General features: G+C 46.4%; 2 protein-coding genes across 2 annotated transcripts; one reads left to right on the top strand and one right to left on the bottom strand. All coding sequences in view use genetic code 12, as the record gives it.

Moving 5' to 3' along the window:
• Positions 1-6,860: 6,860 nt before the first annotated feature.
• Positions 6,861-9,104, top strand: CXQ85_003020 (Zn(II)2Cys6 transcription factor; the record flags this gene model as incomplete). The annotated part of the gene is made up of 1 exon (XM_025486676.1): positions 6,861-9,104. One exon carries the CDS (start codon positions 6,861-6,863, stop codon positions 9,102-9,104), a length of 2,244 nt encoding a protein of 747 aa, XP_025344226.1.
• Positions 9,105-12,091: 2,987 nt separating this feature from the next.
• Positions 12,092-15,166, bottom strand: CXQ85_003019 (uncharacterized protein; the record flags this gene model as incomplete). The annotated part of the gene is made up of 1 exon (XM_025486675.1): positions 12,092-15,166. One exon carries the CDS (start codon positions 15,164-15,166, stop codon positions 12,092-12,094), a length of 3,075 nt encoding a protein of 1,024 aa, XP_025344225.1.
• Between the last annotated feature and the right edge of the window lie 498 nt (positions 15,167-15,664).

The raw sequence follows: 15,664 nt of genomic DNA, 5'->3' as shown, positions 1-15,664 counted from the left end.
TAGTTTTCTGGATCATTTTGACTTCTTTGACCTTCAGTTACTGTACCTCTTCAACTCACTCTATGTCCATTTCCAGATGACACTGTAAACTTTCAAAGCCCAGTCAACTGGAAAACCTAAATTTTCCAGGAACTTCAAAGACCCAAAGTATCAATTATAGATCACTTAAACCACTCTTTTAAACCCTCCTGATGCCTTATCTCTACCACTTTCCTCCCCAACCGACCACTTCAACTACATCCTCCAAAGTCAGCCAACGTCGATCTCTGAACCCTCCAAAGCCCCAACCTCATTCTTCTAGACAAGTTTCAGACATTCTGATCTTTGTGATCTTCGGGCAGCGGCTGGGGCGTTGACGAGGAGGTACTTGGGTTCTGGCGGGAGCCGAAAACGGTGAACCGCTCGACGAGAAGGAAGTGGCTAATGGGGGAAGAAAAAAATAGGTTTGGTTGTTTTTGGGGGATCAGGGAAGTTGGAGGTGGCTTTTTGGACGTTGTAAGGTGAAGTTGGGCACTGGTGGTGGCTTCTTTTCGTGGAAAGTGGTTGTTCTGGAACACCCAAAGGTGGAAGGGACGATTTGAAGGAAAAGTGGTAGAAAACGGGCTCATTTTGGTCTCTTAAAATTCAAGATGCCTCCAGAACCAACTTCTTGTCTTTTCCTTCAATTCACCTGACGTTTTGCTGCTTCTTTGTTTATGCCTCTCAGAAGGTGATACTCTGCCAAAAGACAAGTAGTACGAAGAAACACCAACCAGAAACCACAAAATTCCCATCAAAATCTCTTCCCTGACGGTCCCCCAAGCCAAGCATTTCCTTTACTCCACCTTTCCAGCTTCCTCGGATGAGTTGTAGTTATGAAACATGAAACACCTCCAGCAACCACCAAACCTCCACCAAATCACCAAAAACGGCATTTCCAACCAACCAAAAGCCCTAAAGTCAATTGTCTACGTCCCCTAGAACCATAAAAATCCCTTCTTGACTTCACAACGACCCGCCTCCCCCTCCTACACTGCCTCTTCCTTCTACAACCATACTCTGTCTACACCTCCACCAACTTCCACCAAATCCACCCAACCCACCTCCAATTCCTCCAATTACCAACCCCACTCCCCCCACATCCCCCAATGGCCCCAATGTCCCCAATGTCCCCCAACATTCCCATTTCTCCACCATTTCTCCACCCTTTCCTTATCGCTGCACCTGGCAATCGTCACCTTCCCAACTTCCCCAAATGCTCCACAAACCCAGCCAAAAAAAACTGCAGGGTCCGCCAATTCCCCAACCTCTCCGTGCCCACTTCCTCGGGAATCCTTCGCTGGCGTAGCCGAAGGCTTGGTTCCACAGCCTCGTCAACTACTCCACCTTCAATTCTGACTCTTACTACCTCTGGGACCCTCGGAAACAGCACTGTTTTCGGCCACGGGGCACTGCTGTATTTTCTTTTTCTTGTATTTTATGCTTTTTAGAACCTGCAAGGCCAAACTTCACAAGCTGGTGCTTCTGACGTACGGCGGATGCAACGTTGCTCAAAATCGACTTCCCTCACTGAGTTACTCAAAAACTATGGCGCCAAGGGATCTGACGCTTTGCCCAAGGCCCAGTTGCTCAAAGACGAGGTGTCGTGGATGAATTGGCGGTGGGTTTGGATTCACAAAACCAAACATCAGTCGATATTTATGTCTGGTTTGTTTTTTCGTTGTTTCGTGAAGTTGATGGCCAAGGCTTGGCTGGTTGCTTGGTTAGAAGCTGCAGCCGGGTACGAAATGAGCGTTTCCCCGGAAGTAGTAGTGGTTAGCGGCTACTGGGTCGATTAGGTTGGAGATGCAAGGCTAAAATGCTGATAATGCAGAGGTTCAAGGGTAAACATCGTGGGAGGGCCAGGGCTTCGTGGAAGGGTAGGTTGGAGCGGTCGTCATGGGCCATGCGCCAGACCGCCGTGCGCCAAATACGGGCGGTTTTAGCGAATATCGAACATGCTTATGGTTAGAGGCCCCCGGATTAATTAGCCGGGGAGAGCTGGTCAGCCGCACCGAGAATACCCGTGGGCAGAGGGATGGGAAGGGATGGGAAGGGAGTGTTGATGAAGGGAGGAGCTTCAAGGGATGCCTAGGTAGCCCCTAGAGTTTTCTGGCTGTCAGCTCGTGCTAAATTGGAACCCCTGGAACGAGCCGGAGAAGTTGCCTATTTGGGAAAACGTGCGTCACGTCATAGTTTATCCATGGGAGGTTTATCCGCCAGCGTGCATGTGAGGGAAGGTTTTCACGAGATTGCCACGAAACCCGACCCAAGCCCGGGTTGCCTGGGAAAAGAGGACAAAACCAGCCCTCTCTTCCCGGCGGGGACTCTCATGCCAGGGATACGAAAGTTGCTCATCTGCGTGTTCGTTGAGAGCTCAAAAACGAATTTCCAGCACCCTGGGCTAAAGCAGAGCTAAATGTAAACCTAAACATAACCTATTCCAGTCTTATGCATCCCCCTCGAAGGATCCAATTGAAACTGGAGCCGGCGGCGGGTCCACAACTGTGGAAACTGCAATGCTGGAACAAGACCATCGAGATCATGCAGAGCACTTAATTCTTTTTCAAGGGAAACTTGGCCAGAAGCTCCAGGGGCTAAGCTAGAAGGCCCCCTTGGCCCCTTGGGTGACAATACCAACAGGGTAGGGCGGTTGATGGTGTTGTATGGATGGATAAGTGGATGGATAGGTTGATTGAGCCGCATGGGTCTAGAGCGGGTATTGTTCCCGGGTAAAAGAACCTTATTGTGTTTTTTCGGAGATCCTAGGATACGACGGGTATGCGTGGCGATGCTGGAACGGATAATGGAGAGATTAAGGGAGACAGGGAGGGGCCGGGAGGGTTCGGGATGTGGCTGGCTAGAGATTAGAGAGCTGTGTGTGGCGTCACGTGATACTTGACCGGAAGTCGACTTAACCTTCCAGACGCATGCGGCAGTCAAAAATGTCTCGCGGATTAACTACGCCAGATCGTTCCAGATAAGACTCGATAGTTTACTTAGTTATTTTAATTAGTACGATCAAACTAAATGTGTAGACTAGGGCCATGTTGATCGCTGGGCCCATCCAGATTTGCATTGGTTGGGGAAAAGCGCAAAATAATGTGTCAAACGTCATTTCACCGTCTCGGGCACCACAACCATCACTGAAACGAGGAGGGGCGGCAGCAACAAGGCCCGTGACAATAGCAGAAGCCTTGCCGACGTACCGGTTATAACGGTGTGGTTATGAAAACGAAGCCTCCACTTCGGCCCGTGGCTCCTCGTCCAACCTCCAGTGTGGCTGCAAATGGAGGAAAAAAACAACGCAAAGTGGATGTTTAAACAAGGCCAAAACGATGTTTCTTGGCTTTGATGTTTTCCGATGACTCTCTTGTTACGTCTAAGACAGTCACCCCCGTAAAACCAGAGCAGATCGGATCGTCCAAAGATCGATTAAAACCTCGACCAACGTCGATCTCCTGGACCATCGGGAATGCCCAGATCCGTAAACCGTGGCGTGAGCGGTTCTGGCGTCGCCAGGTGCTGGTTTGTTTATTTTTCGAAGTCGTAACGGTAAGCGAAGCCGTAAAGATACCTCTTGTTTGGAGCAAGTAGGGGAACAATGGGGGAAGGGTGAGTTTTCCGGCTCCAAACAACGAGAGAGTTGGTTTCAGGGAACAATAGACGGTGAACGTGGGAGGCGGTGCCTTAGAGAGTGTATTTTGATGTTTTGGAGCTGTTTGGAGTGGAATTGATGGATCTGGAGCCCTGAAAAGGCTTCATTGGTCAAATCCAGCTGGAGATTTGCATCAGCAGACGAAAAGCCTCGGATTTGAAGTGTTTCCAAGGTGGAACGAACGCAAGCGTTGCCTGGGCGGAACATTCCAACGGAAAATAATGTTCGGCATTGTTGTTCAATTGTCCGAAGGGCCAGAAAATGGCGGTTTTTAGACAATCGGCGCTGTTTTAAAACCTTAAACGTTTTAGGCAAGAAAGAGAAGCCTTTTGAGCAAAATAGATGAAGTATCTGGGAGTAAATGGACCGGAAAGTCCGTTCTTTGGTACCTTATTCACGCAGATTCTTCCATTCATTCAGGTCCATTGAGGTATATAATGGACATTCACCAATGCTTGTTTTTTTCCTACTTTTTTACATCTTTTTGCTTCCAAAACCGTCTATTGTCGGTCGGCCCGTAACCGGGGCCTTTCTGTTTGCCCAGATTCTTTTTTCCTCGAGCCCGGTTCCCCTTTGGATTTAGTGTAATTAAGCAACCCTCGTAAACCCCGATCGTTTTCCTCGAAACCACCACCAAATTGAACCGTTTTTGTACCATTCTACTCGCCAAGCGACGCTCTATCGAACCAACCAGGTTTTGTTTAATTTACGTTGTTTTTTTCAGGGGTTTGTGCTCCCTTCCTCCCCTCCTTTCGCCAATTCTTACACACTTCTTCCCAAAAGGAAACCCGCCTTCGCCAATTCCACATGTGTTCAGCCTCGCCTTTTCTTGACATCCCCCAAATCCATGTTTTTCTAGAAATCTGCCAGGTTTCTAATTCTTCTGATTCTGCTGGTGTTTAGTCTGATTTTCTTTTCTAGCCAAGCCGCTTGCGGTTGCAAAATGTCTAAAAAATAATTAATGGAAGCTTTGCATACTTCCCGAGGCAAGACCAGCCGGGGCTAGAGAATTCCCAGAAGGCATGTCTAGCCCCTGAAAAGAAGTGAAAAATTCGGAGGAACGGGAGGAATTGGGATTACTTAGAGAAACGTGGGGGTTCCACGGGAAGAATTGGGGGCAAATCGTGGGGGTTCCGCTCATCCAAGGTCGAGCTTTCTTCAATATTAAGGTTTTTCAAAAAGTCTTGCTTGGCTCTGCCAGGTTAATCTTACCATCTATCAAGGTGAAATAAAGTAAGCGAAAAGTATCTCAAGATACTGCAGGGCGATAATGCGAGGTTACCCTCGACCCTCGGATGTCCTCCAATAGTTAACTATGGCAATTCCGAGGGCACATTGTCAGGGGGGAACTTCAAGGAGAGTGAGAGAGTAAAACGCTCAACACCGCGGCTAAAACAGGACTTATTGCCTAATTGGGACGAAGCAGCAATTCTCCCACGCTTAAAACTTCAACCCCCTCGTCAGAAATTCATCTCGGATATTCTGGGTCTTCGCCTTGGCTTAAACCCGCCCGACGGAATTTCCTCTTAGCTTTAGGCTTTCACAGTAAACGCTTCACTTCTCGGAATTTCCGTTTTCTTCCCTCGGAAAATTCGTTGCTTTCCTTCTCTGGTATCCACAGTTTTTTGTTCTTCTTTTAAGGAAAGTGACTTTTGAGAAAAGACTAAATACTGCATATAGGCGCTGTCACCGTATCTGCATTCCCGTTTGTCGATCTCATGTCATGCATAAAATCCCGCACTGTCTACACTAATTCGCCCTTAACAATTGAAATAGACTTTAGGGAATCGAGACACCTGGCGAGGCTCGGCCGCAGAAGGTGGAGATGTAAAAAGAATGAAGAAAAAGTGGTGGTTTGGGGCCCACGTGGGTGTCACGTGACCGCACATGACGTCACATACATTCAACCCTCAGTAACATTTACCCGAGGCTTAGAGATAAACAAAAATTCTACGCCCGCCTCGGGCACATAGTATGTACGTGATGTACGTACCCACAGTAGTGGACCGGAGATGTAGCTGCACCGTGCTGCACAAGGGTGCGTGCGGCTCGGGTTATGGTTGCCCTAACGGTTTGATCTACGCATACAGGTGCATAACGACGTGCGTGTCTACTGCAGACAGGTGCATAGTGCATCTCACTTCAACCCTCGACCCGCTCCCGCACCGCCCCATGTGCATGTCACATTCGAGGCTTTCCCCAGCAATGATATTTACGCTCACACCGAGGCCCTTCTGGTAGATCATTCTATATTATTGCCAGTACTCTCCATGTCTAGGCACCATTATGCACCCTTAAAAAGGCGGCCTGCAGGCCGTGCATGATATGCACTTAAGGGAATCCTAGCGGGTACCTCCCACCTGCCTGCAGGAAACTTCAATCGAAGGGTTTATATATTGATTGGTTTTTTTTCGCTTACCTGCACACAATGCCAAACCCGTACATCCTCAAAATATCACAACCTCAAAGTGTGAGCCATATTAAATCTCTATATATTTCCCACGAATTCGTCTGTCCTTTTCCCTCCTTAAAAGGGAGAGACACCAATTTTTTTTTTATAAAATATATTCTCGGGAAATACCTATTACCCGCGAATAGCCGAGAATAAATTGCTTTTTCCTTCCAACAACCACTTCGGCTAATCAATCGCCTTTCCCGCCCCGCCTCCACGCCAAAACCCCCATTCGCTGCCCCCACACAATTTGAACGTCAAATCGACGCTACCAAAAGTTCAAATCGACTTTGCTGACGCCGCCAGCTGTGTGTTGTGGAAAAAGAAATTCCATTATCACCACTTTTTGACGCAAGTCTTGACGCTTTCTGACGCATACTTCACGTCAAGATCAGCCTTATCTTATCTTATCTGGACGTTCAGCCTTGCGTGGTTCAGCCGTTCACAAAGGTAACTCAAGGTTTCTGGAAACGAAAGGTCTTCAAAATAAGGCTTGCTTTGGATTCATATTCTGGCGCCCCCGTTGAAATCCACGGTCTCGTTTCAGGTTCTGCGAATCACGAAACTCCCAGAAACTAAGCTTTCTCGGCACATTTTCAATTCAAAAACACCACCATCGTTTTCGCCGCCCCCGGTTGCCCCTACACGCCAATTTGCAACCTCCCATCGTTTCTCGTTGTTGCTGCACATCGACTTATTTGAGATCTCATCAAACAATATCCTACTTTCACCATGTCAACGCCCAGAAGACAACGCAGCGAGTACCTGAAGAACGGGTGCAAGGAGTGCAAGCGTAGGAAGATCAAATGTGACGAGTTCATCAATCCGCCGCCCGAAGCGATCAGGAAAATCAACAAACAGGGCCGTGTCGCCTGCTGGCAGTGCACGAGGCTCCGCAAAGAGTGTGAGTATCCTTTGAAAGGTGAAAAAGTGGCCAGAGTCAGCCGCAAGGCCATGATGGAGCAGAAGCGCCAGGAGCTGGTCACGGAAGCTTCGAACGAAATGACCAATTACCCTTCAAACAACATTCTAAGCCCTCAAAACGGTCTGGCCAACCTCTCTGGATTAGCCTACCCTCAAGGACTCAGCTACCCGAACTACCAGAACAACCACGGTTACTCTTCAGCCAACTGCATCAACGGTTATGCCAATGGACAGCCTTATAACATGCCGTACGGCAATATGCCATATTCCAACGGCAACTGGGCGCCCATGAACGTCACCAACGGCTCGCTCTGGCCTCCTACGCATCCCCATATGGATATCAAGCCGCAGCTTCCTCGTCCAGACGTGCCTAGCCATCTTCCTACGCCGGTAAACCGTCCAGAAATCACTTCTCTGGCCACGGCGTCGTCTACAACGGAACCTCCAGAACACGACGACCGCGTAGACCCGCCATTTGATGGTCTTTCTTTTTACGACCAGCTGGATCTCACTTTGCTTGCTGCTGACCTTAATAACCTCGTTCTGGATATGATTTACGAGGTCAACTACGAGCCTAAAGTGTATACGGACCTGGAATCGCAGCCCACGCCGCCGACGCCAAACTCTGAGGATAGCGAAACCAACTACTACGACTATATTCCACGGAATTTGGGGTTAGGGTACATTGAGGTGAAGAAACAGACGGAAAAAACGTTTTTGCACGAGTTTTACCGGGAGTTTGCCAACATTATTTTACCATTCAATGCTTACGACTCCCCGGCCCGCCAGTTCTTCAACCCAGCAAGAGATATTCTTCTTAAATGTGCCCATAAAGAGCCGTTCTTGTTGGCTGCCGTGCTAGCTCAGGGCGCCAGATCGGTATTCACGAAACTGGCCGATCCAGAAGACGAACAAGCATACTATTCGTACCTTCTGAGATGTCTCAAGCTTCTAGGGCCTGCTTTGGGCGATGCTGGGAAGAACGGGTTGGCTTTGGTATCGAATATCGAAGCTGTGCTTTTAACAGTCCTTCTTCTTACGTCTTCCAATGCCGTTAACGCTAAGCAAAACTGGAGACCACACCTTCGAGGCGCCAAGGATCTTCTTTTAAAGCATAACAAGAACAGGCCGCTTACCAGGAAGCTGAAAGTGTTGATTTTCTGCAAATACTGGTTTGTTTCGTTTGAAATTTTGGCCGGTTTGGGCTCCAAACTCGGTGGAACCGTCCATGTGGACGAAGAACTTGATCTTCTTCTAAACTACGCTGATCCTTACGAAGTTCAAGTACTCACCGAACTAGGACTCATTTTGCCCAACGGATTCAACCTCATTGGCGGCTACCACAACGACTGTGTGCCCCATTTACGTGATTTAATCAAGCTTTTAAACCGAGGCCGTCGTGCCGTCAAAAAGAGCCTGGAAAACGGCATTTCCACTACGGATTCCAGTCCTGGCGCTGTTTCTGGCGCTGGGAAAGTGCCTCTGGTTGCTGTCCAGCCTACAGAATGCATCCGACTTCTTGGCGAGTTCGAAAAAGAACGCAACAAGGTGTTTTTCTCTGAACAGACGGTCATGGCGCCCGACGAGTTCCCCAACGGCGTCATTCCACAAAGCTACCTTCTAGATCTGGCAACTATCGATGGTTCTCGCAAGATCGTCAGCTGGCTGGACATTTCCCAGCAACTGTACTGTTATGCAGCGCTAATTACGCTTTTGACTGACTTTTTAGGCGTTTCTCATGCCCTGGCGCCGGTTCAAGACCTCACACATCGTCTTCTTTCGCTTGTTTCGTTTGTGGAGCCGCCAAACGGCGACCCTGTGCTTTTCAAGTATGCCATTTTGATGGTTCAGTGGCCAGCGTCGGTTGCTGGGCTCAATGCAGTTGATTCGGGTGATGTGGCGATGGTGGAAAAGTTCTTTAGCGTGGCTTCCCAAGTTGGATCTGGAAGTGCTGGTCATTCGCTTAAGATGATTAAAAGGCACTGGAAACGCCGTGAAATGGCTGCTCTGGATGATAGCGAGGAAGAGCAAGTTGATGTGGTGAACTATTAAAACGAAGAAAAAAAAAGAAGAAGAAGAAAAGGGGACTCTGGAAGTCCTCCGTTTCATTTCGTCACACATATAATAACTATTTATTTCGGCAAATACAAAAAAAAAAAGAGAGAGAGAGAGAGAGAGAGAGAGAGATTGGAGGTGTAGATTAGAGGAGATGTAAAGAAGGTGGTTTATTGAAATGGCATCTTATGGAAATGCTCTATTAGTGTTTTAGACTGTTTACCGTCAAATGCTTCATTTCATGGATATGCCTTCTTTTACTTAAATTCATACTTTCATGGAATTCAAGTATCTTAATGGAATGTCTGTTTCAAAGAGATATACCTGGAATCAAGTCTGCTTACTGAGAACACTATATTAACCAGAAAGTACAGTTATGCTCTAAACAAGCTTGAACTCTCAAAAGACACTTTATGTGCTTAATGGCTTTTTACTGTAAGTTCACTGTAAGTTCACTTTAAGAACGTGTTTTCTAGAACCTTTGAAGAACTCAAATACGCCAAATCCACTTACCATGAATATACTTCCACAGCTAACACTCTACTTGATGTCTTGTAATGAAAGCCACTGGAAGGTGCCTGAACACTACCTGTTATTGAAAGTCACTTAAATACAAGGAAAGCTAAAGTGACATCTAATTCTACTGAAGCTCTCATAAAGTCTTTTATCATGGTTTCTTCATGGTTTAGTTTGGCTACTTCAATACTCTTACTGTACCTCTTAAGAAGTACTTACATACTCTACTCCTCCACCACTACTTCCATTAAATTCACTGAACGTCCATACCTAAAACAACTCTTAATTCCACAAATCAGAACAAACCGGAAGTAATACTCAGCAGTGTGAAAACCTCCAGAAACACTCCTTTCACTCACTTACTTACTTACTTACTTACTTACTTACTTACTTACTTACTCACTTACTCACTTACTTACTCACTCACTTACTCACTTACTTACTTGACCATCTTCCATTTCGTAAAAGCCCAAATATTAACCTTCCTCCACTTTCCAACTCCCCCAGCCACCTTTAACGCCACTTCTAAAGCCCCTTCCTTCTTCAATTCTCTTCATTTCACTGCTTCCCTGGATAAGCCAGCCTTCGCGCTTCCCTGGAAATTCCATAACCGCCATGTGAAAAAACCCACCACCTGCCTTGTTTGTGGCTTTTCCGGAAGAATGCAATGGCACGGCTGACGTTGCACTTTTTTCAACGGGTAAACTCGTGCGTTTCGTAAGTCTTGACGTTTTGGGATGAGGGAGTTTTGGTTGGAAGGTGAAAGTGGATATTGAGGTTCCATGAAAAGTCCAGTGGTAATTGGATTTTCCTCGTTTAATGAAATTCCTTTTAAATCGACCTTTCTCTTCCTTTTCTTCTCCTTCCTTCTTCACCTGCCTTCCTCTTCTTCGGCTGTTCATAACCGTACCATTACGGTACTTGACGGTTATGAACCAGACTAATCACCAAAAAGCAAGAAGTAGCGAGATGTGGCGATCAAGGAATGTTGTAGAATTTTAGCAATCACTGGAATGTTCTCGGGGTTATCGTAGTTGGTTCGGGATCAGGCTGATTTTGTGGTTTTTGCTCGATGCTTGCATCGAGTTTACGTTGGTTTGGTTGCAAAGTGCTGGAAGTGTGGAAGAAGAGAAAACGTGGCGCTGGGTGGTCAAAAATTGGGATTAGGCTTGTTTTGAGTCGGTGGAAGGTTCTGAAGGTAGCGGGTTGAAGGCTTAGGTGGTTCTTTGGTGGACTTGAATGGTATTTGTTGGTTCGTTGAATTGGGGAATGGAAGGGAAGGTTCGGTGGGCTTTAAAGTGGCTCAGCTGGGAAAGAATGAAGCTTGTTTATTCCTCGTAAGTGTCGATATAAAGGCTTTCTTTGGATCTGGTGGACTTGTTCACTGGTTGGTTGATGTATATGAGTGGTTTAGTGTGGTAGACTTGACAGAGAACAAAGTGGACAAAACGCCTGGTAATGGAAGTAAATGAGGATAACTAGAGGCTTCTTGGAGCTGGTTTTTATATTCTGAGTAGATTTAGTGTTTGTTAAGTGGACTTCTGAGGTCATTGCTGGAGGGCTTATATCTTCCAGTAAGGCAGTACTAAGATGCCATAAGTGGAACTTTAAGAAGACGAAGGGCAAAGTATTTGGTCGTAAATGGGAATAAATACAGAAACAGAGCAGTATCTGTAACCTCTGGTGCCTTCCAGAACACAATTGTGGAGTACTGCCTTAGCATTCCATGAGGATACGTCTTTTTCATACACAGTGTCTATAAATTGTAGAAGTTTAATTGGCAAAGGTCAAACAAGCTCTGGAATATAATCTACTGTTATTTTCATGGACCGTGGATTCGTCAGTTGATAAGAAGTCACCAGAGAAAGGATGCACCATTCTACGGCAGATGATGAATAAATAGCATAAATTCAAAAGTTCAACAAACAAGAAGCTGTCATTATGAAAAGCTAAATTACTAAGTACAATTAAAGTACACTTAGCAGACAGTCTAAATTTAATTGCTTTATTTCATGACATACCACAGAATCACATACTTCCATCCATCTCCAGTTCCCACTATATACTTATTTCCAACTTTACCATTCAGTACCATTATAAAACAGAACATTCCATATATATCACTCGTTATTTAGTATTCTAAACTTCCTACTATACCATTAAGTACTAACATAAAACAGGGAATTCCATATATATCAATAAACCTACTATACCATTTAGTACCATTATAAAACAGGGAATTCCATTTACTTCACACGTTATTTAGTATTTTAAATATCCTACTATACTATTTAGTACCAACATAAAACAGAATATTAAATATATATACTCGTTACTTGGTACCTTAAGTAGTATAGTAAGTAAATCACAGTCTACTCTATAGGGCTTCTCCTCCCACCTACACTTCCACTGCTCATAAGGATATATTTCTATGTATACTTTTATTGTCATTTTCTTCTCTTCTTCACCTACGCCTCGCCGAGAAGCGTATACCAGTTCAAATTACCCCCCGCAAGCTGTAGTCTCGTATCGTCATCCGACTTCTTCTCTTCCTTGACCAAATCCTCCTGGATCTTCCAGCCAACCCTTTCAGCTCCCGTCCTGGCGCCGTCCAAATTGGCTGAAGTAGGCCCAATACGCAAACTGGCGTTCTTTCCAACCATATACAATGGAAGCTCTTCACACCACTGGAGGTTATCTGTAAGACAAGGGAAGCCTCCAACTATATCTATAGGGTAGTCTTCAATAATATTGTCAAGGAAGCCAAGGCCATGTAAATCAGGCAGAATGCCAGTAGCACAAATCACATAGTCAGCATCGACATTGGTAACTTTTGGTTCTTCGCCTTCTTGTCTGGTTACAAGGTCCATGTTCCACATATTGGTGGATTCGTCGAAATGGCCGTTTTCCATGGTCGTATACTTCATAAGCAGAAGCCTCTTGGCTGCCTGGTGCTTGTTGATCTTCATATGGTACTCTGGGTTGATCAGGCCGCCTCCTCTGGCGTCTAGAATAAGCTGGGCACGTTCTTCGTCGGTATCGAGCATGTAGAAAGCCGATTTCTTGACGTTTCTGTACTTTGTGACCCAGTCCAAGTGGAAATCAAAGTGTTTGATTTTGACGGGGCCTCGAAGAACAAGCGTCACTTTGATTCCTTTCGTGCAAGCGACGTGGGCGAGCTGGGCTGACGTTAAACCGCCTCCAACGATAACCAAGTGGGGTTTCCCAGAGGATTTGGAGGTCATGGAGGTCTTTTGGGCCATTGGCTGGTCCATTTGGACGGAGGAAACGTCTTTGGGGTCGATGTGTTCGGACATTTTACGGGAACTGTTTGGAGGAATAGAGGTGTCCTTGAAGTGGGACGAAGGAGGCTCCATTTGGTCTTCAGACCTCATTGGAGGTTCAGAAGACATTGAAGGTTCCATAGACATTGAAGACTTTTCCATCGTTTGAGGTTCCATAGACATCTCTGATTCTTTAGACATCATTGAAGGTTCTTTAGACATCATTTCAGACTCCTTGGACATTTCTGGCTCTTTAGACATCATCTCTGGTTCCTTAGACATTGAAGGTTCCTCCATCATCGAAGGCTTCTTCATCATTTCAGGTTCTTTGAACATCTCAGGTTCCATAGAAGTACCTTTCATTTCCTTCTTTTCACTCATTTCCTTCATTTCAGTCATTTCTGGAACTTCCTTCATTTCTGGAACTTCCTTCTTCTCCATCATTTCTGGTTCCTTAGACATTTCATTAATTTCCTTCTTCTCCTTCATTTCTGGAACTTCCATCATTTCCTTCTTTTCCATTTCAGAACCTTCATCTTCTTCTTCTTCCTCCTCACTTTCCATTTCCTCCTTCTTCTGCATCATCTCTTTCCTCTCCATTTCCTTCTCTTTCATCATGGCCATGTCCTTCTCCTTCTGCATTTCCTTCTCCTTCATCATCATCTTCTCCTTCATTTCCATAGCCCTGGCCTTCTTCTTCTTCATTCTCTTCAGCTCCAAGTCGTTGGCAATATCTTCCTGGGTCATTTCTTGGGCTTCTTCGTAGGAGGTCATCGACAGCAAAGAGCCTCTGAGAGAGGAGGGAACTGAATCAATGAGGGAGTCTGTGCTTGAACTTGGAGAAACAGAAACATGAGACATGGCTTTCATGGAGTTTTCGTTCATGGTCTTTTCCATTGAAGGCTCCTTTGAGTCCATTGAAGGCTCCATTTTCTCCATAGAGCCCATTTCCTTCTTTGAAGAGTCCATTTCCTTCTTAGAAGAGTCCATTTCATTCTTTGAAGAGTCCATTTCCTTCTTAGAAGAGTCCATTTCATTCTTTGAAGAGTCCATTTCCTTATTTTCCATAGAGTCCATCATTTCAGGCTTTTCAGATTCCATGGACTCCTTCTCCATTGGCTTCTCCATCATTTCCTTCTTCTCCATGGACTCTTCCATAACTGGTTCCATCTCCTTCTTCTCCATAACTGGCGCCATTTCCTTCTTCTCCATGGCCTCCTTCTCCATGGCCTCCTTCATTTCCCTGGGCATCTTTTTAGAAGTATCGTCTCTAGAAGCTCTGGATCCAGCCCGCTTCTTCTCTCTCTCTGGCTCGCTGCCTAGCTTTTCCAATAACCTGGGATGAGGGAACGGCACTCTCTCATTGAAAATATCCGTCGTATGGCACGAAGCGTCCAAACTGGGCTTCTTATCGCCCAATCCACAAATAGGATAATTAATCTTACCCCTATGGCCACTGGCAACAATGCACGTTTTGCACCCATACGTCTTTCCACTGTGAGTGGTCACCACAAACCCTTTTTCCACGTAGCTCTTATCGAAAATATGCAAATCGGTGTATTTCATGCTGGCGACTTCGTCTTTACGTACACAATCATGTAAACTGTACCTGTCAATCAAGTCATCACAGAAATCACGGAAAAAGGGCGTCAGCGGCCGGTAGTAGTCTCTCCAGTCACGCATGTTGATATCGACAATGCCCAGACGGTCGTGGTTTCTCTGGTTTCCACCCGCCTGGTCGCCAATCACTGCTGGCTGTTTCGCTTTGGACTTCTTCTTCATCGTACGCTTGATCTGGTGCTTCAGGTACTCTTTACCCACCACGTTCTGGATCTCCATGAGGTCTTTCTCTCGGTGGGTCGTGTGGGCGTACGTGATCATCCCGTCGATATTGACCGGATCTGGGTGGAAGAACATGGGCAGACGCAAATGGGGGATCTGGCACGATCTGAACTGGTTATCCCAGCCGCCCATGAACGAATCCAGAAGTGCATCGAGAACAAGGATGTTTTCGGCGGTGAGTTTCGTGGGAGCGACGTATTTGGACGTTTTGGTCATCCCTTTATGGATTGTACTCACTTTGGACCCCCGGTTCTTCAACCAGTGGAACCTCTGGTGCTCTTCTTCAGTGTAAATCAGCCCTGGAGCGTTTTCACAGAGTCTCAGCGCCACGGCAAGCCCACAGGTGCCGCCGCCGACTATGAGCACCTCGAAGAACAGGTCCAGGTGGATATCAGGACAGGAATCGAATTTGGACATGGTGGTGGACGGAAAGTGAGGATCTGGGGAAGGTTATATTTTGCAACCACTGGGGTTTAATGTATGGGTCCTGCATGTACAACCACGAGGGTAGGTTAAAGTCTGGCCAGGGTCCATTTGGCGGCGTTATTGGGTGGTTTTGGAGGGCCCAAAGGGGAAAATGCCGATGGCGGAGAGCGTTGGTGGTGCTGTTTGAGTTACAAGAGGTTTGGATGGGTTTGAAGTGGAAAGGATGGACCTTTCGCTTATGCGGGCTGATGCACCTGATAAGGGACGGTTTTGGGCTGTAGAGATGGTGGAGAGGCCGGGAAAGAAGGAAGAAGTGGAGGGAAAGTTGTAGAGGATGACGAAGTTGGAATTGGAGAGGTCTTACTGAAAAATTGGGTGATTTGGGGTGGTTTGGTGGACCTCTGGATCGTGTGACAGTGTGTTTGCTGCACGGTGTGTGGTATATGCAGGATACACATTCCCAGCTCTCAATAGACTGAACGAGATACT

The sequence above is a fragment of the Candidozyma haemuli genome (assembly GCF_002926055.2).
Source record: "Candidozyma haemuli strain B11899 chromosome Unknown D_2014730914, whole genome shotgun sequence".
Classification (NCBI taxonomy): Eukaryota; Fungi; Ascomycota; class Pichiomycetes; order Serinales; family Metschnikowiaceae; genus Candidozyma; species Candidozyma haemuli.
The sequence above is the reverse complement of the archived record's forward strand: the minus strand, read 5'-3'. Positions and strand labels throughout refer to the sequence as shown.